This window comes from Nesoenas mayeri, assembly GCF_963082525.1.
Source record: "Nesoenas mayeri genome assembly, chromosome: Z".
Lineage (NCBI taxonomy): Eukaryota > Metazoa > Chordata > Aves > Columbiformes > Columbidae > Nesoenas > Nesoenas mayeri.
Genome location: NC_137542.1, coordinates 66,237,966 through 66,264,749, shown reverse-complemented (window position 1 = coordinate 66,264,749; position 26,784 = coordinate 66,237,966). Strand labels below are relative to the sequence as shown.

Genomic DNA, 26,784 nt, shown 5'->3' with positions numbered 1-26,784 from the left:
TTGCACCATGGTTGTTTAAAGAAGCAGTGTCTGCGTTTGTAAATTAAATAATTTTTAAAACAACTTGTCTGTTGTATTCATTTTGTTGTGTGTGGTAAATGGTTGTTCTCAAAGATTGAAATCTCAGGAAGATTTAAGAGCTAGTGGAAACTCCTGATGTAATCAAGAAGTTAAATCTTTCCTGATAACTTGCAAAAAAATCTTCCGAGTGTTGTATTTGTGTGTATGTTGTCACAGTCACCATAGAAACAGAAGCATCTGTTCTGGAGATATTCTTGTGTACTGGGCAAATACACTTGTTCTTAATCCCCTTCCCTCCTGATTTCCTCAAAAAACAGAGCAGAAAAGCAGGTCAAGTCCCATTCTTACCCTGAGAAGGAGTGACGGGAGGCTCTCATCCTTCAGGAATTAACAAGAATAGAACGAAAATAGTGTCTCTGACTTTTTTCAAAGAAGATCATGAAGGAGAGGCTGACTGTTTCAATAGAACGCAGTTTGGTTTTTGTTTTTCTTAAGTCTTCTGAAAAGCACAGACTTTAAGACCCTAATAAACCAGAGGGATTTGGGGGGCGGGGGGGCGGCCTTAGGTCTTCCTTGTAATAGGAGAGGGATCTGCATGATATCAAATAAGTGTCTGCTTTATTTCTACTGTATCCTCTTTTGATTTAGAAAAAACAGGTCAATATTGGTTTGGTTTTTTTTTAATTATAAGTAAACAACACAAACCCCTTTCCTAGTAGGGCATTCATACAACACCCTGGTGGTGCGTAATGCCGTGGTGACGTACTGATGCAGAGGGCCAAATTAGTTAAATTTTCAGCTGTAGGAGTCACTTTCTACGGTTGCTTACCCTGACAGGATGGACCTCCACATCTAGTAGCCGATAGTTTCCCATTATTTCTCCTAAAATACAGCTTCCTCAACATATAAAATACAATGCAACTAACTGGAAGTTGCCAGTGGTTAAGTAAACTGGCTTTAAGTTTCTGTGTTTCATGTATTTCAGTCTTGTAAATAACTGATCTTGTCGTCAGAGGTCATGGTGATCCACAGCTGCTCCTACAGTCCATGGGGACCTGGGGTTCTCAGCACTGGTGAAGACCAGATCTGAGGCTTCAGACTTGCACCCATAGCATGAGGTGAAATACTCCAGTTCCTTGGGAGCTCCTCTATGTATACAGGTGCTAAAAGTATGTTTTCTAGATGTGTATGTTCAAGTATAAATAGTTTGGCCAAAGGAATGAAGTGCATTGTTTCATCTTGATAAGTAATGTCTAGCTTCTCAGTGTCTAGGAGGAATATCTTCTAGTATTAAAAAAAAAAAAAAAAAAGGCAAGATACCTGAATAGGCAATTAAAAAAAAAAAATTGTAAACAATTGTAATGCGTAGTTTACTTAGGTTAATTTAAGCAATACATGAACATCACAGTTAGGAGTAATGTTTCTAATGTTCATATCTGTTGATTTACTGATACTTCGCTAACTGTGCTTCCCTCTAATTCCACCTAAGCTTATGAGTAGTACTGAATACTTTAAGGTTAATCCCAATTAGATGTGATTGGCACTGGCATTAAGTGTTCGTGCTTGTAAACACATCTTCTCAGTTACTGAAGGTTGCAGCTCATTAGTTTCTGTAACAGGATTTTCTGTTGTGGTAATAAAACAGATCATTTTAATTAGCAAAAGTTAATGAATTTAAACAGTAGTTAACTGTTTCTAAAGAATTCTCAGTTACTTCCAAAAAACCCAACCTGAATGAAATACGCGATATATTTGTGAATGAACAATTAAGGGCAGAGTAAAGCAGTGGACAAAAAAGATTATCTGATAAAACCCTTCTCCATTTTCAGGTTATTGAAGGGAATAAACTACTACTTAGAATCTGGCACTTATTTCCAATCAAGAAAATTCAAAGGGGCAATGAAAATAAGTCATAGCTAAAGATAGCTTTTTGCTATTCAGTTTATTAATACCTATGTGAGAGTGTCTGCTTAGGTGAATCTGATTTGAGGCTTTGATGTGTGCTTTAATTCCCATTACTGCAGCTGAATGTCTACCAGGCAGCATATTTGCATTTTTGAGACTGTGTATGTGATTTATTTTAAATTACATGTAGTAATTTAGAGTGACTGACTACTGATTTTCCTTATCACAATTTGAGAAATGCCACTCTTGATTAAATAGACATCAGTTAAGGTTATGCTGATGATGCTATCATTTTCCTATCAGGGATAAACCATAAATTTTACTGTTAAGGTGTGTCTCCAGTGTCAGTTGAAACCGAATTCTGAAATAACCTTATGGGAGGAGAGGAGAAGGAGGTTATGGGAGGTACTAAAGGTACTAAAGGTTTTAAAGACACCATTCAGAGGTGAAGTGACTGTCCCTCCGGCCATCCAGAGCCAACATCTCTCACTGTATGCAGCAGAAGTTGGAGGGTGAACAGTGAATATTTAATCATTGTGAATTCTAGGGCAGATTAGGGCAGAAATGGTGGTGATTATTATTTTTGGTTCTTAGAGGACCCATTACTTTGGTAATAGTGTATATTAGTGTGTAATAGTGTATTTCCTATTCGCTTGGAAATATAGGTAGGTACTATTGCAACTTCATACTTCTTGGCTTAAGGTATGAAAGGACCAGCTTTCCCCTTTCCTTCTAATGGCAGGAGCTACAAAGAACAAGCAGTGTTATGTTTTCCCTCTGACTCCACCAACTTACCTTTTCTTCAAAAGTAGAAAATGCACACAGGGCATTGTAGATTTGTCAGAGTGAACACAAGGCCATACCCTCATATGCTCACCACCTGGCACTTCAGCTTTTCTACCTAAGCCTTCTCACTCTTCCTGCACTATGTCTAAAAAAAAATATACATGGTACTAAACAGATACTAAAAGTAGAAGGATTTTTGTTGTATGTTTTTTTCTGTTTCTTGTATCTTTACAATAGATTCATATAAATGTTCATTGCACAAATAGAATTCCAAGTCTTTTCATAGTGTACAGTGAAAAGAACAGGCAGTATCAATTCACAGACATTTTTGAGAAATGTCTGAATGATTTCTCTTCAAAAGAATTAGAAATTGTTCAACTTGCAATTTTACATGTCAAATTTCAGGGTATTTTATTAGCCAAGGGCTAGTCATGAATGAGCTACTGGAGTTGGTGCTGCTCACCAGCCTCCACGAAACACCAGTGATTTCCCTTTTAAAATGTCCTATTTTAGACAGCACCATGGCTAATTTGGAGGACATTTGCTCTCACAGATGATGATTCAGCTTCACACTGTCTGAACATTTGCCTCTTTCAATTGCTGCTTGGGTGTTCAAAGCGCACATTGGAACCAGCCCTGGAGGCACGCAGTTACTGACAGAGCAAATGGAACAAGCACTGTAACAGTGCATCTCAAATCACCTGTTTTCTTCTGCTTTGGGTGCACTTCGAGTGTCTGCTGTCAGTTGCACTTTGTCCTTTAATCTTTGTGTGCTGCACTAAAATGTAAAATTTCTGCATATGTTGTCTGCTCTTAGGCAGCGTGATGCCCCTCAGAATGTAATTGCTGCAATATATAGGCTTTGCTTTCTAACAAGTAACTTGTGCCATGTTGTTTTTAACTCTTTTTCCCACAAAATGATTTTTTTGTTTGTGAAAACTAAATGAGATAAGCAATGTAAGTTTCAGTAAACCGAGCTTATTTTTAGCTTTAAAAAAAAAATAACATAAATATAATAATAGAGACGGGTACGAATGAAGCCAAAACCATTTTATTTTTGCAAAAGGGAAGTGTTGTCGCTGAACTGGACTAACCACTGTTTTACTCAGTATTCTGGATGATGAACTGAAACTGTACATGAAAATTTGTTTTCAGACAGTTACTCAAAATGCCTTAGGATAATGCACTAACGTAGTGAATCTGCGTCTGTAACAGTGAACTTTATCACAGAGAATTTATCTGACTTGATCTGAAGGTGAATTTTCTGGTAGAATTTGTATTAAAAGCAGAGGGGACAGTGTGCAGAGAGAAACACAGGGAGAAGGCACCATGTCAAGAAGAGGTCTCCTGTGCTGTACCAACAAACTGAACCTGTAAACGAGAAGATATTTGCAGATTTCTGAAGGAGAAGGGATTGGGGAAAAAGGACTTGTTGAAGAAGAAAAATTGTCTTTGAAAAGCAATGCCACAGCGAATTGCAGCGGGACAATGCAAGTGTATTAGCAGTATCACAGCTGTGCAAGTGTAGTGGAGGCCTGTGGAAAGAGGTGAAACAGGAACAGTCTGCTTAGCGCCTTCTGTGTCCTTCTCTCTTCTCCAGCCCCTCAGCAGACCTAATAAATGCAATTCTGAATCCAGCAGCTTGCTCGCTGCAATGAGAGTCAGTGGTGTTTTTCCTTCTGCCTTTGAACAGAAGATGCTGCAGCCGTCTCATTACGGTGGCTCTGGCATTTCTCAGGCTATTCACTAAATTGGTTCAGTTCACAAACCTGTTAGAGATTTGTGCGTGGTGTTCTGCATAGAATCTTGTTGAATTAGTTTCTGTTAGTGAGCTGGTAAAATGCACTGAACAAAGGGGAACCTGCTTGAACACCACAGCACAAGCTAAGCAGCAGTGTTGCGTGAAGTCTGATGCTGGCCAGGAGCAGACATTCTCGTTGCAGGGGATCAAATTCATCTTTTAGGTTTATTGAGCTGTATGATCAAACTTGTATTTCAAATCTGTGTATAAAACAGCCCTGTTCTCTCTTCGGTGCGTGCAGGTTTAGAGAAACATACATTGTATTGCATGGAAAAACACATGCAGGAAATCAGTATTGTTTTAAACCTGCTGTGGAATGACAGGTGGTTGAGACCTGTGTTTTGACTGCTTCTGTTAAATCCCATCAACAAAAACCTGGACAATACTCCCTATTTGTCTAAAAACAATCCATTCAACCTATTGTTAAAGTAACTTTATCTTGAACTTTGGTGTTCCCTGACTTGTTTTCTGGTGTTAAGTGATGATAATTTTGTTTTTTAAACTGTTCTAGAAATGTGCAAACTGAGTATTAAACATATCGTGGTGTCATCCAGATCTGCCTAGAACAGAAGGAATGGGGAAATGAATCTCCAGTGTAATTAATGCAGCATTAGACTGAAGATTCATTTAGTTCACAGTGATGATAATATAGACTTTGCAATACAGATTAAGTTTTACGTTATTGTGAACACTCTTGCTGACAGGACTCCAGGCTTTCGGTAGACTGTACCTGAGGAAGATGCAACAGAGCAGAGCCAGCCAACAGCAGGTAGCAGCCACTAGATTTGTTCTTTTAAGGAAAATAACAACCTGGCAGCCTGTAACCTCTGGGCGGCAGCACGGAACAATTTTGCATGAAAGGGACTGTACTTTCCCCAAGGAGACCCATTTTTTCCTCACGAGGTGTTGTGGTCCCCCATCACAGCAGGACGTGCTGTCGCAACCTATGTGTGATTGCCTGAATTTTCCTGAATTTCTGGAACTTTTTTTTTTTTTTTTTTTCTGTTTGCTTATCCAAATGAAATATTTGGATGTTGAAGTATTTGGATGTTAAAGTATTTGGAAGTCAGACCAGCCTGACCCTCAAGCATTGGCTGGAGGAGACTTGAGGAATGTGGAGTCCCTTTGATGTCAGTATCGATCCATCTTATGCCAGGGCTTGATCACAAAGGCTTGATCACCTCAGAGCCCAACCTTGATGTTACGGGTGGACTATGGCATTCATCTGCAGCCCAAGGCTTTGCCTCCATATGTAGTTTCTGGTAATATAAAAAAAAAGTGTCCTATTGAGCAAGGCTCTTCTTATATGGATATTGAGAAGTTCCTCTGAAAACAGAAGTTTTCAGTGACGGTGCTACCTGTTTTTGGCCATGTAGAGCTATGTCAGCTCGGCAGCCAGAGCAGGTTGTGCCTCTCTTTGCCAGCTGGCAGCCCAAGTGCTTCTCAGGCATCTCCTGTGCCAGAACCAGTGGAGGGAATAGTGCTGCATGGGTATGTGGTGGCCTGAAGAACAGTGATTACTGGAAGTGAAAGACTGACTGTTAAGTATGGCACTTTTTCACCTGGTTATTAGCAAGGAGGAAATGCTTTTGCTTATAAACAGAGCAAATCTGCTTCAGAAGTTAAAATGACAGTGCGGAGTCATTTTGTAGGGTAGAATTAGACTCTGACAAGTTTTATTTAAAAAGCTTGATAATCTTTACCTCAGAAGCTACCTGCAGAATGCTTTAATTTTTCTCAGCATATTTCCATTAAATTACCTAAGTACATAAAAAGCTAGTACCTCCGACCTTTCCCTTTTTCAACACAAGATAACAAGCTGGATTACAGTCAAACGCCATGTAATTTCTGTACTACTGAATAAAGAAGTTAATAAAGGTTTTGTAAATAGCGGATAAGCATGAATCAAATATTTTTACATAACATAAAAACAGAACATGCTAAACAGTTGAAGCTATTTTTTAAGCAATGAAACCATTTTTCCTTCCTAGGCTTGTAGATAGTAATTATTTTTCTCCTAAAACACTGAAGTATGCCTAGTTTATTATCCCCAAAATTATGCATATTTAAAGACTGAATTTTGCGCTTTACCTTAGAAGCCTGGGAATAGCACCAGATGCCTGTTAATCTGTGGCTGTACTGTAGCGACCCCTTTAAGTGCTATCTTTCTGAATGAGGAAAGCAAACAGCTGCTAAATTGCATTGAAAAAGCGATGTTCTTCTAAGACAAGGATTTGTGTAAGCGTATATTCTAATTGGAATTCTTTCCACTGCCTCGTGTAGGGACAGGATCTTTAAATTTCTACCCCACTCTTATTTTTTTTTCTCCTTTTTATTTATTTTTTTTTCTTTTCTCTATAGTTCCTAGGCCTGAAATGAATAGAAGAAACAACACCTAGTTGTCCTATAATGAAGCCAGGCCATCCACATAAACTGACTGTTTTTTGTCTACCAAAGACAACATATTTGCTAAGTCTGTAGTGAAACATAATTAGAGAATATACTTTACTTCTCCCTCTGAGGCTCATTAATATCAGCAATTAGTTAAAAAAGAAGATTTCAGCACGATCACATTCAGAGAAGTTTCTAATTTCTCAGTGGCTTGAGAATCCTCCACCCTGTTTCCCCTATAACTTAGCTATGCCAAATTAATACCTCATAAAACAAGCCATATCTACTTTAGCTTTACTAGTATTGCCCATCTTTGTTGTGTTCAAGCACATTTTTCCCTTGATGTGGTTATTTTGAAATCTTTTGATTGTCAAAGCCCTGTGGCAATCAAGTAACCAAGATAACCAAGGCTCTTCTGCATTAGTTTTGGATATCATCATATGAGCTTCCTTCCTCCTAGGTCCTTCCTTCCTCGTAGGTCCTCCAGCCTCACACAGGCTCTCATGGGAGGAGATGACCTTGTGGGAGGACCTTGCTAGTATCCATCCACAGAAAAGGCTGGTACTGTCAAACCTTTGGGCATTCAGAATGTCTGGCTGGTATAGTGGTATCTCGACTTTGTGCACACTCTTTCCTATTGAAACGCACAGACTTAAGCTTGTCACCCCTAAACTAAGATTAGTTAAACCACAAGGCAGAAAGCTTCATAAGGTAATCCAGGAAGTAAAATGATGAGTCTTTGACTGAAACAAATAAACAACCACAACCACCACCACCAACCAAACAAAAAAAAACCCAACTTTCAGTTCGCTGAAAAATGCCTTACTCCACTAAGGACCTATTTAACTGCTGAATGCAGCAGAGCAGGTGAGCCAGGGAGTACAAAGCAGAAAAACAGCAGCTTTTTGTAGCCTTCTGCTTATTTTTCATGAGGCAGTTGCCAGAGGTCTGTCTTCCAGACTGCACACTTCTACCATGGATCCTGTGTCAGCTCTAGCACTTGTCAAGAGCTAGGTCAAGAAACAACCAAGGATCCCCAAAACTGTCACATTTGTGTGTTGAGTCAGAGCACAGAAGAATCAAAAAGGTACCAAAGCTGCCATCAGCAAGATGGTTGGACTGGACAGCAGAGGGATGAGGGGGCAAAGTGCACTGAGAAAGACGAGAGTGGGGCAGCTGCTGAGCTGAGCTGCCCGAGGTAAGATGGCCTTGGTGTTCAGAGTACCCAGATGGGACCTGGTGGTACTGGTTACAATGTCTTCTTCTCCTGAGGGGACAGAAATTGGTCTCATCCATATTGGGAAGTGTTTTGGCCCACGGCCATTACCCTGCAGGGTTCTCTAAGTAAGAGTCTTGTCTTTCTGTGGCAGCACTGTGCCAGGGACTAACTGTGGAGTCTTCCCGGTCTAAATCCTTCATCCAAAGATTGCTTGGGCCAGGAGAGAGTTAGTGTTTGGGAAGATTTTGCTGCTTGGTCAGGGTATATTCAGAGCTCTTTATTGAAGCGGGGACTGTGACCCTCAGGTTTTCCCCCAGCTGAGTGCTGCTGACACCAAACTGTATAATCTTTGTCACTGGTGGGTTGTTATTGTTACTTGGTGCAAAGTGGAACAGCTTCAGTTAGAGGAGTGGGAGAGACCCACTCCAAGCTGTATTTGAATGGTTAGAGCAGAACTATGTGACTTGTGCATTAAAGTCTCGTTGGAGAGATAAGAAAGCACTTGCTGAGAGCATTCAGTTCTGACTCCTGGTTAATACAAACAGTCCTTTTCCTCCTGCTCATGTTTTGGGTGGGAAGTCTTGTATGTCTGGAAGAACATCTACTTCAGAGGGTCCTGCACGTCAGGGAAATGGGGTGCAAAATGAGGCCAGTGGTTTGTGTCAAGTTGGGGGCTATGAAGAAGTCCAGCCTCAGCAGAGAAAATGCTCAGGCTCTGGATTTCTCCATGTGGCAAGTAGCTGCTGATCTTGCCATGCAAGCCTGAGCATCTGCATCCTGTCTGTGTGGTACACGCAACTACTGTTTCCTCCAGACAAGGAAATTAATTTAGGGCGCCCCATAACTTGGAAAGTTGAGTAATCACCAACGTTTAAGTCCTTTAAATGAATCTAACCCAAGCTGCATGTTGAAAATAACACACAGTTGTGCTTTTGCATGCTTGTAACCTGCCACCTCACCGAACTGCAGTGGGGGCCTCACAGAGGAGCTTCCTGTGGCTTCAGAAAGCTCCTCATCCTGTTGTTGCTGTGCAGAAGGGCCATGCAAATTCAAACCATCCCTAGAGCCAAAGTAAAGCAGCTATTCTTCTCAGTGAGTGCCAGGATTGCGCCTGCTGCTTTGTGTGCAGTCCTGAACAGCAAACATCTATCACATTCAACTCCCAGGGCTCAGCTGTGCCTTAAAGACATGGTTTAGCTTTTAACAGAGCTGATCAGCACACAATGTGCTGACTGTCATTCCTAAAGAACAAAATGACAGATGGGCTTATGATACGTTTGTCTGGAGGTAGAGAATGAGAAGAGCAACTTGGTTACTAATTACCTTCTCACCATTGAAAGGACAAATGTCCCTGTGCTTGACACAATTTGCATGGACATGGCAAAATTAATGAACTTTATCACCCTCAGCTGTCCAAAGAGTAAGCTTCACACTATTGTCTCCAGTGCGGCTCTGAGATTTGAATGCAGCCATTTGCATTCTGCAGGGCAGCACAGACAGCATGAGAGTTCAATAATTTTAATATGCATCCCTGCCATCAGGCTTTTTTACAGCAAGAGTGCTGCTGACTATCAGCCATGGGTCATATCAGTGATGGTTACCATTGGTTCTTTTTGTTACCCCTTAAAAAATTCTATCTGTATCTGCGTATCAATAAAAGAACCTTTCTTTCAGATATGTTATTCAGGTCAGTATTTCTAAACTGGTATGACTGTTCCTGATATGCCGTGAAACTGATCCAGAAACTCTGATTCCCTTTAATTGTTGTTGTTACTTGTTGCATGGGTTTTTGGGGTGAATTTCTGATGTTTGAGAAATTGCATCCAGCTGTGCAGGAAGGCTCAGTAATCCAAGGAATTAAGGTACTCATGGTGTGAGCTGCAGTGTCAGAATTGCGTCCTCAGTGACTGTGTGTACCAGAAAAGTATCCTAACTTTAAATTATATTTAAAATTGGTTACAGATAAATGCTGATAAGATCCTTTGTATAAAAAGTCTTTATGAGATATTATCCGTTACATGTTTCATTTGATCTTTTTAAATGCTGCTCTAACATTTATATCCTGTGATATGCCTGTTATTATTCTAACTATTCAATAAGTAGATACATTAAATGCTGCAAAATAAATTTAGTTTATCACTTAATCCTATATCTAACAAAGGTTTTGGTTTGGAAATGTTTTCAAAATTGATCAGTGACATTTATCAACTCAGCCTCCAGACTTATTCCCTTGTTCTTGGCATAATGAAAGATGATAATGGAGGTGTGTGTGGGGGAAATACTAAAAGCAGTGTGTTGCTTGCCTAGGTATGAAAACGGCAATAATTTTCAGGGCTGCATTTGGAAAATAAAATAGAACTGTGAAGCATAGCTATCTGACAGTGGAAAGAGAAGCTGAAAGCTTAAGGAGTATAGATTCTGCTAATATTAAGGTAAATGCTCTGGGCTGTTTTCCTGTTTTTGAAAGCTGGTGGAAAACCAATTTCAGCAATGCAGTCAATATATTGAGTATTCTATTTGTTTAATTTTTGAGACTGCCTTGACAGCAGCAAGGTGGCTGACCCTTAGTGGCAGCAATTTGTTTTCCTTTTGTTTGATTATTGTGGGTCTAATCAGTAGCAGGGGCTTACATTTTCATGTGGGTCTAATTCAGAGTTGCTGGGTGGTTAATCTGAAGAGTGTCATTCAGTTGAGGAGCGTTTAAGTGCTGCTTACAGCCCAAAAAAAGCCAAGAAAAGTAATCTGTTGTTCTATGTTGTAACCTAAGCCTTAAAAAACAAAAACAAAAACAAAAACAAAAAACTAAAACAAAAACAACAAAAAAAATCCCCTTTAAAACAGATCTCACCATTTACTTTTGTTACTTTTGGCCTTCTCAGTTTATCTTCAGTTAGCCTGGCTGATCTGTTTCTCTTCATCATTCATCTCCTCTCTTCCCTCACAATATCCAAGCCACAAATCGTATCAGTGGTGTGACAAATGGTGTGTTACATGTTCTCCACAGCATTCGGATAATTTCTTTATGGCTCTCCGTGTAAACTCCACCTTTCCCCTTTCTTTCTTGAGAGCTGTGTACTCGTAGGCCTTCAGCTTGCTGTAATAATCTGAGAATTTGTTGTAGAGAATGGAGATGGGCATGCCGTTCAGGATTATTCCAAACGCGATGCAGAGGAAAGCAAACAGGCGGCCAAGGTGAGTTTCTGGACACATGTCTCCATATCCCACTGTGGAGATGCTGACCTACAGGCAAACCAACATTCAGCTTATTAGAAGAAGCGTACAAACAGGTATGCTCAGGGATCAGGGACAATTTTAAAGCTAGCATTTTTGCACTTTGAATCATAAATCTGAAGTATCCTCTGCTGCCTTCTTTTCTGTACTGTCCATCGTACGCAAAAACCTCCAATTAAAAAAACCTCCCTCTCATGCAGTAAAGAAAGGCAGCAGAGCAGTTTGATGACATTCAGGAGGATTTTTAAAAGCTCTGTCCTGCAGAGGGAATTTGCAAACAATTTCTGCACCAGCCTGTGCAGAAGGTGCATTTGCCTGGCTGCAAAGAGTGGATAGAGCTAGCTCCCCGAGCGCGCAAATCCAGATAACCGCAGCCCTGCGCCCTCATCATGTTACTTGGAACAGATGTTCTGTGTTTAAATCCTGTGTGCTTATAAAACTCAGTATTTTGTGACTTATTCTGTGGGTTGTATTTTCAGTATTACCTTTGTTTATCATATATATTTTATGAAACAATGAAAAACACATTAAAAGCTTCAGCTAATTTGAAATATATTTTTATAGTGTTTACCCTAGAGGAAGAAGTGAGCCAGAACACTGAAGTTTCTAGATAAAATCCCCTTTAATAGTTACATACCTACAAGGAGCTCTGGAAAAAACAAAGATCTTTCTCTGTTGCCTGGAAGATTTTGTTCAGTATATGCTTGCAACATATATATATATATATAGGGCTAAATTGTTTGATCTTTCTGTTCAGCTGTATGTCAGAGGTTACAAAAGTAAGATGTATGCATGCCTTCAGTAGGGAATATTCCTGTTTGTTTTAGCTGACAGGTACCCAGGTGGGAAATTTTTACTGAATTCTCTTTTGAAGAAGACTTTGGGAGGGTTTTTTTTGTTTGGTTTTGGTTTTCGTTTGTTTCTTTTTTTTGTTTGTTGTTTTTTTAAGTATATCCACTTTATATGAATCTGTATATATTACCATCATATTGTCTACATAGTTTCATAGACTTTTTTCTTCTCAGCCATGACCATTTTATGTTTTTAGCCTGTGGACGTATGAAGGAACTGTGTTTTATATGTACCTGGTACTATACCAAATACTGCAATAGCTTCTTTGTAAAATCTAGTTTCAAAAATTCATGGATGTTTGCTTATGTGGATGATATATATGACTGATGTACTGCCAAATAGTCAGCATACACCAACTTTATTTATTTACTTCCACTGCAAAATTCTTGATTGTTTAAAATTTTTACATTTAGTAAATACAATGTATTTTTCTCTGGCAGGTAAAACTTGCATGTTTCTGCCATCTGGCACCCTGTAGTCTGTGCAAAGGAGGGGAGGTGCCAATTCATTTTTTATTCTTTTTTAACAGCGTCTCGACACACCCTATGTATCTATGAAACAGATACATAAATAAACCACAGGCAGTCGGACTTTCACTGTAATGTCCCTGTGGCTTTAGCACTGAGATAAGTCTTAGGAAGGTCACAGTGTGCAGCCTGCCATCCACTGACATGCTATATAAAATGTTATTTCAAACGAAGAAAGCATTAGGGTATATGAGACAGCACTGGGTAAGCACATTTGTAGGATGCACCTGGTGCTTCCTGTGGAATAAAAAGGATTAGTCACTTGGTTTAATGGAAATTAAGTCACTGGATTTGAATGATAATACAGGATAAATATCTCCAAAAATAAATACTGAGATGAAGGCAAGATGTTTATCTCTACCAGCCAGGACAAAACCATTATCCTGTGATAAGGTTCTGTTCCACTGGCATAGTCTTCTACATCACCTGTGACAGTTTGGGACGGATACTTGTCCTCCTGTGTGTATGAGGCAGTGAACACTGTTGGATTTTAATGAAATTAATAAAATCTTAATTTTCACTCTCAAAGAATGAATAGGCTTTAAAAGGAGTTTTATGTCTTGGAATTGCAAAGTTCATGCTACAGTCATAGTCCTATAGGTTTATTAGAAGTATCTAAATGATCATCTTACTCCTTTCCTGTCCATTTACATGGGCTTCCTTCCCCAGTGAAGTGACTGGGACATAGCCAGCCCCATAGCCTGGCCCAGGGGTCAGAAGTGCTCCCGGGGCCCTGCCATAAACATGGATTGTAGAGGCCAGCATCAGCTGCTGCAAAATCACATGTATGTGATGACAGACTAGAAGAAGCCATAGAGTTATGGACAGTCAAGATACGGACCCTTTGCCTTCTCTCAGCACCTGCACTGTCTACCTGCCCTGTGTTTTGATCCAAGCTGCTCTATATCCATACATCTTCTGCAGCATAAGAGGGTTGTTGTTTTCCAGCTCTGAGATACCATAGGCAGCAACACAGGCTGGGATCAACTTTCCCCTCTCCCCAGTGTCCTTCATAAAACCACCTCTTCCTTGCCAAAAGATTGCTGTAAAAATGATGATTTTGAAACTGCCATACTTGGGCATTAAGATTATCTGTTAAGCATTTACTATACTTAGAGCCTGCGTCTCCTTCTCCATTGTCTGCTAGTCTTGATAAACCCAGAAGTGTTTTGTTTGCTGTTGTGGCTCAGCTTGAAGGATGTAACTATCGTTTTGATCTCACAACAGTTTGAGAAGTATTGGTTGGCCTTCTGTAAATGAATGTATGTCTGTCCTTGGGTGTTAAATGCAATCCAAGCCTGGAGCTGAACTGCTTCCTGAGCCCTTTAGAGGGGCGTATCGAGTTTAGGATGCTGTAACAGTGCTGCCAGGACAGTGCTAGAGCCAGGAGTCACTTAAGCAAGGTGGAGGACTTAAAAATCTCATAGCTCTGTGTTCCTGTCTAAATCTTCATGCCCCTGAAAGATGTAAACCAAACAGCCCAGAAAATGCTGCCTCAATTAACACCCCTCCACATAACACGGTATAATACAGGTCAGTGATAGTTCAGACCTCTCAACGAGATGTGTCTATGTACCTTAGAGCACTAACCCAGTGACGGTCTCTAGAAACGAGGTCATTCTGTCTTCATTTCTGAAGCTTGTCAGCTGAAATTCAGCCAGTTATCCTCACTCCAAGTGCTTGGGATGGGACTAAAATCACACTCTTTCTGGCAGAGGTTGCAAAAAAAGATTCAAGGTGACATTAACCAGCTCTCAGTACTGACTGATACGGGATTCAAACCAGTGACCTAGATGTAGAAGGCAGTTTATCCCATTATCAGCCCCCTGAGCCATTCTGTTTCTTTTTGTATTTGTTCCTCTGCAAACCTGGAACCATATAAATAACCACCAATGTTTTGTGTGTGTGCAGATATGCACCTTAGATGTGCCTCATAAGGAACAGAACACAATCTCTTGTCTAAAACAACTGTTGGTTCCAGTGCATTTTTAACAGCCAGAGCTCTGCAACAGCTTCAGCTTTGCAAGTTTCCATGACCAGACTGTAGTTAATAAACTATGATTTATCATCTTGCAGTTGTATGATGGGTCAGAGCAGATCTACAAAAAGGATAAGAATGAAACTCCTGTGTCCACCTCCAGCCACCTAGGCCAATGCAAGCTATTATTATTATTATTATTGTTCCTGTCTCTTTGCTCACTTCTTCTTTAAAAGTGCTAGTAGTGTCTACATTTGGTCAGACAGGAATTTCAACACTGTCTGCCTGATTAAGGCTTCATTTCAGCTTACAACAGAGGTGAATGAGTGCTTATGTATGTGTGCGTGAGTGAGTGCATATGTCCTGTAAGCTCAGAATTCGGAGCAGATGTTCACTGATCTAAGCCTGCTGTTTTCAAGACTGTCAGTGATTTTAGCAAGGAAGGGGAGGGGAAGAGGGAGAGAGATCTCTGGCTACCCAGAAAGGTGAGATGTGTTTACTTACGGCAGCCCACCACCAAGCATGAGGGATGCTGGTGAAGTTGGTACTGGAGACATCGTGCTCCACGGTGTAGACCATGGCAGAGAAGGCGAAGATGCCCATGGCAATGAAGAGCAAAAGGCAGCCCACCTGCTGGTAGCACTGGCGCAAAGTAAAGCCAAAGGCACGCAGCCCTGTGGAGTGGCGGGCCAGCTTGAGGATGCGGAAGATGCGCATGAGGCGCATGATGCGAAGAACTTGTCCCACCTTGCCCACCCGTCCCACCTTCTCGATATCGTGCTCATGCTGAGAGCCCCGACCTCGGGGCTGGTCATCATCAGCAAAGCATTCAAGCAGCAGCTGCAGGTAGAGGGGCAGGATGGCAATGAGGTCTACTGCATTGAGGGCGCTGCTGGCAAAGCGGCGCAGGTCTGGGGTAGAAACCAGGCGCAGCAGGTACTCCAGTGTGAAGAACGCTATGCACAGGGTCTCAATGTGCTCCAAGACAGGCCGGCTCTCCCCACTCTTCCGGTCTACCTGCTGCATCTCCTCCACTGTATTGAGTGCCAGGGCCACCACAGAGATGAGCACAAAGAAGCTGGAGGCCACTGCCATCACTTTGGCGGTGACAGAGGAGAAAGGCTTCTCCATGAGGTTCCAGAGGCGCCAGCGCTGGGGACCATAGTAGCGCATGTGGTGGAAGAGCTGCTCATTCTCCTGAGCTTCTGCCTGGGAGCGCAGCTCACGCTGGACCTTCAGCTGCTCGCTCAGCTCGTCACGGCGCTCCTCGAAGCAGATGCGGCAACAGCGAGGTGTGTATTTGAGCCGCACGCCCCAGTAGCTCAGCTCCTCCAGGAAGCTGCGGGGGCACAGCTCATCCCGCACACGCAGCACCCCTGAGGCATAGAAGTTGTACACAAGCTGGAAGACGGCTGGGTCCCGATCAAAGAAATACTCATCTACCTGGGCAGCGTAGTCATCACACAGGCCCAGCTGGCAGCGACGGTCAGTGGAGGTAGCCAGGCGGCCCAGGCGGGTCTTGGGATAGATGGCCACTGCCTGGTAGGTGAGGCGATAGCTTTGGCCGCCAACATTGATGTTCAACACAGATGAAGTGTAAGCTTTGGCTGGGCTTCCAGGAGAAGGGTCAGGGGAGCAAGGAATGGATAATGACGGCTTGTTTTCTCCCTCAAAAGCATCTCCACTTGGCCATTTTCCTTGTTCTTTCTCTTCGTCTTCCTCATCTTCATCATCCACATAATAGTTGTAATTCCCTTCAGGTCCCAGGAGCAGTAGAGGCTGGGAGTTCAATGGAGCAGCAGCAGAGAAGACACTCTGCTTGTCTACACGCATGCCTTCCGTATCCTTCCCCTTGTCGGTCTGCGAGAGGGCATTTGGTCCTTGTCTTTCTCTGCCTTTATGTTTTAGGAAAGGAAACTGTCGCTGCATGTTAAACTGCAACATACTATTTTTCCTTACTCTTGTCCCTTCTTTGCATTCACCTGATCAAGGAACTGGCACAGTCCTTTCCAACACTGCAAAGGCTGACAATCCTGTTTTCTTCTCTCTTTATCTCAGTAGTATCACGCACAGCAGAGGTTCTGCATTTTTCTCCCTGCCAGCCACCACTCCAGTTGTTGTGAAAGCTCTGTGTGGGATATAGACACATGAAGACTGCTGTTGACCGTTTTAATCTTGCTGACAGGGAAGATCTGAGTGCTTAGAGAAGGGGATTTAAGGGCTATTATCCTGTTCCAGCCTCATCTCCCTCAGGCTGTGACGTGAATGATTATGGATCCATAAATCTATGAAAAATCAGTAGGGGAAAAAAAAGCCTAAAGTTTTATGATAATAAAACTCATATGTTTTCCTAATTCAAGTATATATGGATTAAGAAGAATCTCAAAATTAGAATGTGTGAGGGGCAGGTGGGGGACATGGGGAGAGAGAGAACATTACAGATTTCTTTCATCCACACGAGCCTATCCTGTCTTTGTTTTCCTTAATGAAATTAATGAATAATTGATATGCAGGTAATGGGTAGGAATTCATTACAGTAGCTATTAAAATGTTTTCCAAAGGTGAGCAAATAAAAATTGTCCCTTTTTGTTCCTGATTAGAACATCTCCATCTGGCTAAGGGCCGAGGAAAGTCACAGTCTGTGCCTGAAGTTCTGGCTGTGCTCTGGGAGTGTAGGTCTCATGCTCCTCTGGACACAGCAGAAAAGAGTGATGAGGGTGTTAAGGGGTTTCCAGCATGCTACTTCAGTTCAAGCTCTTCAGTTCAAGAGGGACAGTGAACTGCTGGAGAGAGTCCAGCGCAGGGCAACAAAAATTATGAAGGCAGTGGAGCATCTCCCGTAGGAGGAAAGGCTGAGGGAGCTGGGTCTCTTTAGCTTGGAGAAGAGGAGACTGAGGGGTGACCTTATGAATGTTTACAAATATATAAAGGGTGAGTATCATGAGGATGGAGCCAGGCTCTTCTCAGTGACAACACAATTCTGAACTCAGACAAGGGGTAATGGGTTCAAACTGGAACACAAGAGGTTCCACTTAAATTTGAGAAGAAACTTCTTCTCAGTGAGCGTAACAGACACTGGAACAGGCTGCCCAGGGAGATTGAGGAGTCTCCTTCTCTGGAGACATTCAAAACGCACTTGTACACATTCCTGTGTAATGTCATCTAAGTGTTCCTGCTCCAGTGGGGGGATTGGACTACATGATCTTTTGAAGTCCCTTCTTATCCCTGACATTCTGTGATTCTGTGATTCTTAATGAGCTCCTGAGAAACAGAATAAAGCTGCTCTTCTCTTGCAGGGCACATTTAATATCATAAAGCCGAACTAGGCACCTAGCAGGACAGGAGAGATGCTTTCTCTTTGTTTCATCCTCAGCTCTGGTTAAGCTGGCACAAATATCTCCAGTAACACTTGAGCGCACTGAAATGCAGGCTTCTTCCCTTTATCACTGGGAGCACTTCAGCTGAGCTAGAGCTCCTGTAAAGTGGGGGAGACACACAAAAAGAGGATGGCTCCTTCGATATGCTCTTAGCCCTTGAGTTACAAGCTTCTTAGCATCAGCTCATTATTCCACGTGTACCTAGGCCAGTGCAGGAAGGGACAAGGCACTAGAAAACTCCTGGCTTCGGCAACATGCTCGCTGGTTTGGAAGGCCTCCCATCTGCAGCGCTGTGGCCTGCTTTCCTCTGGCAGCTCCTGCCCTTTCACACGAGCCACTGTGATGGTGTAACCCAGAGGCCATGAAGCAATATTTTTCCTTTGTTGGCCTCAAGCTCCTGTTCTTGTGTCATTAATCTCGTTATCTTGCAAACCCCAATACTGTTGTTTCAGTGGCATCCCATGTGAAGCTGTTGCTGTGAAAATCACCCCTTCTTTTCTCCCCTTTTCGTATTCCTTGGTTGTAGCTTTTGTTTACTAGCCTTTGGCAAACAGAAAGACATTATAGCTGAGCAATTTAAAATAGTTTTGCTCTCAGTCTGCATCCTAATGGGTGCATCACACTGAATAGTTCAAGGTTTCTTCAAGTCACACTGTTTAAGGCCTGCATTACTGGCAATTCATATTTAGCTGCTTTTGGGAGTGGTTTGCTTCATGAATTTTTCTCCACTGCATGTTTTCTTTTGTGATAAAAAAAAGGAGAGGCCCCTACTAATGGGAATTGTCAGTGCCTTATTACAGATACCAATCTGCTTTGCAGTTTGCTTTGAACATTAAACCATGCCATGGTGAGTCCTTGGTTATCAACCTTGATGCAAATTAATGTCCGATAACAAGGCTGTTTCTTTCTCCCAAGCAAAGTAACTCAGAAGTAAAAAGTCAGTTCTGTCATTTGGTGACCGATGACAGAACCTGAGGGAATGGCAGGAAGATGTGCCAGGGGAGGTTCAGGTTGGATATTAGGAAAAGGTTCTTCACCCAGAGGGTGCTGGAGCACTGGAACAGGCTCCCCAGGGATGTGTCACGGCCCCAAGCCTGACAGTGTTCAAGAAGAGACTGGACAACACCCTCAGACACATGGTGTGAACTGTGGGGTTGTCATATGCAGGGACAGGAGTTGGACTTGGTGATCCTTGTGGGTCCCTTCCAACTCAGGACATCCTGTGATTCATCCTATGATTCTATGAAGAAACAGTCTGCAATGCTATCATTTTACAACCAAAAATTCTTGAATGTTTCTCAGTCAAGATTCAGGCTAGACTATAACTATATTCCACTTGCCAGCCTCCACTGTAGCATTCAGTTTTGCTTTTTGTCAGACTCCCTGGTCTCACTTATGAGAAATATCCACTAAAACTTATTGCTCACTACTCACAAGATCATTTATCATACAATAATGCAGCAGCAGGAGGTTCTACAGGGTGAACTTCATGACTGTCAGATGCCACCACCTCATGTGCTTGGACTAAGATGTTGAACATCACTACTAAGCAGAGCAAGAAAAATCACTAGCTTTGCTTCTGCTTAGACTAATTGCTTTGACCTAGATATTGTTTGGAATGTAGCTTTCAGGTACCCAGTACTCTACTCAAATCTGCCTCTAACTGACAAAAAAGGTAAAATAAAATTGCTTTATTTATGTTTGTTACTTTGGGGTGAGTCTTGGTTCTGAGCTGCTAGACTCCCAGCACAGATAGATCAGGAAATGAAGTTACTAGAATACATTTCCCCCCCCCTTAGCTACCTTACTTAGTGTGCTGCTTATCTTCCTAAGTGTCACTATGTCCTGGTTTTGTTAAAAAAAAAGATCAATTCCTCTTTTGGTGAATTTTCCTTTCAGCCAAGTTCTTCTTAGTAACTGCACTTCCCTGAACTTGGCTACGTATTTTGGTAGACATAGCAATGGAGTGCAAGGTCACGGATAAGAATGCACGTCGCATATTTGCAAGGAGGAGCGAATTGAGCAGGTGAGTAAAACTCACCAATTAAGTATTCCATCCCATCCGTGTCATACATCATAAAAAGGTGGGAGATCATGAGGATCTCGCTTTCTTCAACTATGGCCGGCAGCTGGAGAAGACCCTGTGCCTGTCAACAGCAAAATGAGGATCAGAGATAACATTGGTCTGTTACTTGATGTGGTCAGTCACCTCACAAATAAGAATGTAGACAAAACAGAGATGTTTAATGCTTTCTTTGTCTCTGCCTTCAACACTGATGGGCTCTGGGACCCCCAGAACCCTGTGTTGGAAGACCATAACTGGGGAGGATGATAAACTTCCACCTGACCCTGAACTTGTTTGAGACTTGCTGCTCCAGTGGGATGCACATAAGTCTATAGGGCCCAATGGCATTCATCCCAGGGTGGCCAGTGTTATCACAGGACCTGTGTCCATCACTTTTTAATGATTCAGGGAGTCTGGAGAGGTCCCCATCAACCAGAAGCTGGCAAATGTTTTCCCAGTTTTCAAGGAGGTTAAGAAGGAAGACCCTGGTAATCACAGCCCTGTTAGTCTCACTTCAGTGTCCAGTAAAATTAAGGAGAAAGTTACTCTGGGAGTTATCGAAAAACACTTGAGAGACAACTCAGTCATTGGTCATAGCCAGCATACATTCATGAGGAGAAAGGCCTGCTTAGCCAATTTAATTTCCTTTCATGACACCCACCTCATTGACCAAGGCAAGCCAGTAGATCTGTGTTGTTTTGTTTTGTTTAGCAAAGATACTTTCTTTGACAGTATCATTCTGGACGAAAGGTCCATCACATAGATAGACAAGTCCATAATACATTAAGCAATGGACTGATGGATTGGGCTCAAAGAGTTTTAGTAAATGGGATTACATCACACTATTGGCCAGACACTGGTGGGGTTCTCCAGGGCTCAGTTTCAGGGGCAGTGGTCTTTAGTGTTTTTATAAGTGATCTGGATGCAGGAATCAATTGTACATTAAGTATGTTTGCAGATTACACTAAGTTAGGAGGAGCTGTGGACTCCCTTGAGGGAAAAGAGGCCTTGCAGAGAGATCTGGCTAGACTGGACAGCTGGGGAATCACCAATCATATGAAATTTAACAAGAGCAAGCTCAATGTTCTCTATCTGCGATGGAGCAGTCCTGGTTATGTGTACAAACTGAAGGACAAGAGGCTGAAGAGCAGCACCATAGAAAGAGATATAGGGATCTGGGTTGATGGCAATTTGAATATGAGTCAACAGTGTGACCTGAGAGTCAAAAGGGCCAGCTATGTCCTGGGGTGCACCAAACACAATACAACCAGTGGGTTGGGGAGGTGATTGTCCCACTCTACATTGCACTAGTGTGGCCCCACCTCAAGTACTGTGTGCAGTTTTGTGTACCTTAATATAAGAAGGACATCAAACTATCAAGAGTGTATTCAGAGGATGACCAAGATGGTGAAAGACCTCAAGAGCAAGACTTAGGAAGAGTGGCTGAGGTCACTGAGGTTTGTTCAACTTGGAGAAGGCTGAGTGACCTCATTGCAGCCTGCAGATTCCTCAAGGGGGGCAGCAGAGGGGGAGGTGCTGATCTCCTCTCCCTGGTGACACAAGGAGATGGAATGAAGCTGCTTCAGGCAATGCACACGTTGGACCCAAGGAAAAGGTTCTTCACTGAGAGGGTGGTTGGTCACTGGAACAGACTCCCCAAGGAAGTGGTCACAGCACCAAACCTGTCACAGTTCAAGGAGCATCTGGATTATTCTCTTAGTCATGTGGTTTAGTTTTAGGTAGTCCTGTGTGGGGCAGGGAGTTGAATTCAATGATCCTTATGGATCCCTTCCAATTTGAGATATTCTATGATTGTATGGGTTGAAGAAGAAATGTGAAAACCTGGTGGTAGGTAACAGTGGAGAATACTGTCCAATCAACCAGCCAGTGCTGAGAACAGTATTTTCACAGGATAAAACTATAATTAAAATGGAAGAAGGTCATTAAAAGATGAATCTTTGCAAGTCTTCATCTTAAGGAGTACTGACTTTTTCCTGATTAGGGGACTGAATAGGGGCCTGCAATGCTTTTTCACTGTGCAAATCAGCTTCAGAGTTAGGTATACTTGTTTTGTCTTTGATTAAAAAAATGATAACTTTTTAATTAAAAGTACCTTGAAGAATTTATATGTCTCTGTAAGGACTCAGTGGATTAGTTCCTATCTCACTGGAGGAACTGTTCATAGATTAGTAGTGGTTTAAGGTCAGGAAAGGCCTGTAAGATCATCTATACTGACCTACTTGAACAATGACTCTAGAACTTCCCTCAGTAATTCTGCCATTGTGTTAAAAAGTGTGGTTTAAACTATGTTAACAGCTTGGAGACTTGAAATCACAGGCTCAGTTCTCCACAGGGAATTGCACTGAAAAATTACTTCAGGGTTTGTTTCAAAGGGTCCAGCCAGGATCTTTCATTAACCCCCAATGACCTCTCAAGCTATGTTGACAAAGTGGAAAATACTGCTAATGGTGATTAGTAATAACGTGGTAATTATTAATGTCCTGTTTATCATAGTTGAGCACTCAAAAAGCATAACAGGGCTGAAGGTAGACTGACTGGCTGCAGTACTTGCTGAAACTGTGAGGGGTGACTTAGGGAACAGAAGAATTAGGATTCTGTTCTCTCTACCTCTTCTTACACCAGTTCTTTACAAAGAGTGATTGCCAAAAAAACCACCCTAAACCAACAAAAAACAAAACAACACAAAATTAACAAAAACCAACAAAACAAAAAATAAACAAAATGAGACAAAACACACACACACCAAAGAACCCCAAACAAAACAAATAAAGAAACCTACAACAAAACCTGAGCTAGAGCTTTGTCAAAATACCAGCTCTGCTGAGACCTGAAACAACCTTTGCCCTACCTTTTGTCTCCACTCAGCTCAGTTAGTTAAACTCAAATGTAAGCAGCAGTGAGCAAGAGGATCCTTCTTGCTCTGTGATTTCAGGCATCTTTGCACCCTACCACACTGGCAGACTTTCTCAGCTCTCATAGTGACACTGCTGAACAAATACTTCCGTGCCTCTTGCTTCCTTTATTTCTGTTGGGGTTTTGCTTGATTGTTTGTTGTTTCCACTTGCTAACCCTGCTGCTGCTGCAGCCACACGGAGGGTGCTTAGAAAGGGTGGGCTGAATGGGAAGAGAGGAAGACTGAGGAGCAGACTAATCAGTGCTCTCAAACTGCTCATATGTGGTGCAGCCCATGTGCCTGAACAATCCCTTGCCTTCACACATCAGTGTTGCCTTCACCTACAGGAAAGAGAAGGCAGAGAGAGCACCAGCTCCAGACATAGGCAAGAGGCAAAGGGACAGAATGCAAAACCTGACGGAGGTTAAGTTGGCAGCTTGGTAGCTGAGCAGTTAGGCTGTATCAAGCAGGGTGACAGCAGTGATGTACCTCCAATGGGTGTACCTGGTGGCTGCAGCACCATACCTGCGCCCAGGGACCTAGGACAACCTATGTTATCCACCATTGCTGACTGTGTATCAGCGTGTCCTAGTCAGTATCTTATTTCCCCCTTTGCTGCTCTGTGCTGTTTCTTCCCTCTCCCAGTGAACTTCACCTGATTGTTGTAAATTGCAGGGTTTTTAACAGATAACCCCCCCCACCATGTTTACAGTAGATGGTCCCTAGCGGCTTTTGCAGGGAAATACCCTTCTCATGATGTCACCTAAAAGCATACTCAGGCAAAATTGCCCACAAGGAACACAGTGGGAGCTAATCAGCCAGACCAGCTTACCTCAGCTCTTAAACCTATATCATGTGAGGTGCATTAACATCTGTGTATGCACCAGCTCTTACTAGGCACTAGGCACATTCAAGGTGTGGTTCTTGCTACAAGGCTGACAACTCTTTGAATTCTTCCCTAAACTTTGTGTTTGAAACTATCAAAAGACTACAAAGACTACAGTTGTACAAACGGTGTTAATGAATAGCAGAATAAAACAGTTCTTTTGTAAATATGAGAGCATTATAACTAGCAGGGGGTAGGAAGAGCCAAAATCTCTTGGCAGCAACAACAAGTGATATTGTAATGGGCTGAAGCCTGTTCTATTAAATCCTGAGCCCAGCCATGTGTCATTTGAGGGGTATGGTTTGGCTGAGATCTTGTGATGAACTGTGAGAGGAAAATCCAGCAGATATTGACTCACTATTTTGAACAAACCATGCTGTAACAAGACATGAAGTGAGGGATGGGAGACACATGTAGGATCAGACAGAAAAAGCAAGCCCCAGCTTTCCCTGTGTTTTTACTCTATACACAATCCAAGGAGTTTGGCCCATGTGGTCCCTGAGAGGTGAAAAGAAACCAAGATCCGAGATCCTGGATTGTTTTGTCTTAATTTAGATCTGCTTCAGGAAACTGCTGTACAGCAACCACTACATGAAAGAAAAGAGATAAGGGCCTTCAGAAGGAGATATGCCAATGCAAGGTAGCTTTTCTCTGGAATCCCAGCAAGAGGCAAGCCAGCCTTTCAATAGGCATGGAAATAAGTAAGAGAGCAGTGCTAGTAATCTGTGCAGGCAATGAGTCGCCTCACACACATATACAAACGCAGACACAAGGAGGAGTGTGATACCATAGTGAATCAAAGACTGCCAGTGACAGGGCATAGGGGCATAAAGTTCTCTAAACACCTGGGAAAAGAAAGCAAGAATTGCCTCTTTGCATACATGCAAGAGCTATCTAGTCCCATAGTGGCCAGGACAGAGCTAATATGGAAAACAGGACAGTATAAACATTAGATAGGATCAAACTGTACTGCAGAGAGGTTCCCCAAGTAGTTTTGGGTTTATTTATTATGTCCTAGGTCGCTGGGCTCAAGTACATTGCTGTAGCCATCAGGTACACCCTTTGGACATACAACTGAAGTTGTAGACATGGTCAAAGTTACCAAAGTATGTGAGGTCAATAGGCACCAACAAAGCCACCTGAACTGTCTGTACACAAGCTTTGAACCCATAGCAAATGCAAAATAATGCACAGAAAAATTCACCTAGCCCTCTTCCATTGCAAGCTTAACTAAATTCAGTGCCTTGTGTTTGGTGCATGCTGTTGGTATGGACAGAGAGACCACAGCTCTGCTTACATGGAATGACTTGCTAAACTGTGGAGATCTGCCCATGAGCCAGAGTCTTAGCATGCTCAACAGTGATGCTTGTGATGTTCAGCAGGTTACACATCAAGAAATAGCTATGTGTCAGGTGGCAGTGGGAGTAGAAAAACTGCAGGGATACAGATATATCTATCACGTGCTTTGGAAAGTCAATGTATTACAGCAACAAACATGCATATGGAAAAGGGACAAAAAAAAAGAACATTACCATGTTGCTCTAGCTTGATGAGTTCATAAGCCTTCTTTACAGGTGGGATGCTGAAGAACAAAGTGATTTAACCAGGAAATCAGCAACAGAAGAATCAGTCAGTATTTTCTGTATTGCATATTGGAGGGCTTTCCGCTGGGCCTTGCTTACATTAATGGAGTGGCTCATTCGTAAACATTAGCAGCTCTTCTGACACAGGCAGCTGCTGCCAGCCCTTCAGGGAACACAAATAGATATTAAAAAGCACACAACAACAGTGGCAAGGACAAATTTCACTTCATGAGTGGGAGTGAATATCAGCTGTATGTAGAGAAGCTGGAAATACGCTGTAAGCAGAGACCAAACCATGACAGTAATGCACCTCTAAGAGTGTGGAAGGGATGATCTGTGCAATTGACAGGCTCTGTGTTTTCTGAGCACTATACTTTTACACGAGTAAGTACTTTTTTGCTAACAGAGTTCAGCTGCCAGTTTTGCTTTTAGAATTTGTTTCATACTGCCAAAAGGGCACGAACATACTTATAGAAAGTGTTTGCAATTCTTCTCTCTCCCAGGAATTGACTTTTATGTGTGTGTGGTTGGCTGTTGGTTTTTTTTTTTTTTTCTTGTTTTGCTGTTTTCTTCTGTGTAAGAAAGACATTTTTGTGGACAGTGCTTTTTTTTTTTTTTTTTTTTAAATGTGGAAGAAGAACCCTGCACATAAAGTGCCACTACACCCAGCAAAAGCCCTCTAAACGTCAATAGTGACAGAGTCACAAAGTGGAAGCCATAGTCTGTCCTGAAGAACAGCAGTCCCTCAGTCCACATGGCCCTTCTGCTCCTGCTGAGCAGCATGGCACACTTTCCCTTTTCAGATTTCAAGATCTTGTGAGGAGCTGGGCACCCACCTGTCTTGTCAAATTCAAAGAGCCTCCTGAGCCTGCAAGCTGCATCATCCTAGTACCATCCTATTCTAAACTTCCTCCCTTTTCCCTGTTTGTATCCCATCCCTAGGCAGAACTAGCCACCCAGGTCACAAATCTCAATCTGACATAGTTTATGATGATCTACATGTCCAGATCTTGGGGAGGGGTGGGGGTGGAAAGGCAAAATAAAAAGATACATTCAACCTTGGATTATTTTTGCTGGTATAATGGTGAGTTACATTGGGCTCAAGTTACAAGGTGATCTGATAGCTACATGTGCCATGGCCTGTGGATGTTCCATTTTACCTGATTCATTCATTCTGTCACATGCTGTGTTGAGAATTGGTGATTCTGTATGTAGACTTTATTGAAACCAGTGAGCAACAGAGGAAAA

The 26,784-nt window shown here is 42.3% G+C and overlaps 1 protein-coding gene across 1 annotated transcript; it reads right to left on the bottom strand.

The window, feature by feature from the left end:
• Positions 1 to 10,575: 10,575 nt before the first annotated feature.
• Positions 10,576 to 16,655, bottom strand: KCNV2 (potassium voltage-gated channel modifier subfamily V member 2; the record flags this gene model as incomplete). Its single annotated transcript, XM_080362901.1, has 2 exons — positions 10,576 to 11,363; positions 15,216 to 16,655. 2 exons carry the CDS (start codon positions 16,653 to 16,655, stop codon positions 11,088 to 11,090), a joined length of 1,716 nt encoding a protein of 571 aa, XP_080219027.1. The 3' UTR covers positions 10,576 to 11,087.
• Between the last annotated feature and the right edge of the window lie 10,129 nt (positions 16,656 to 26,784).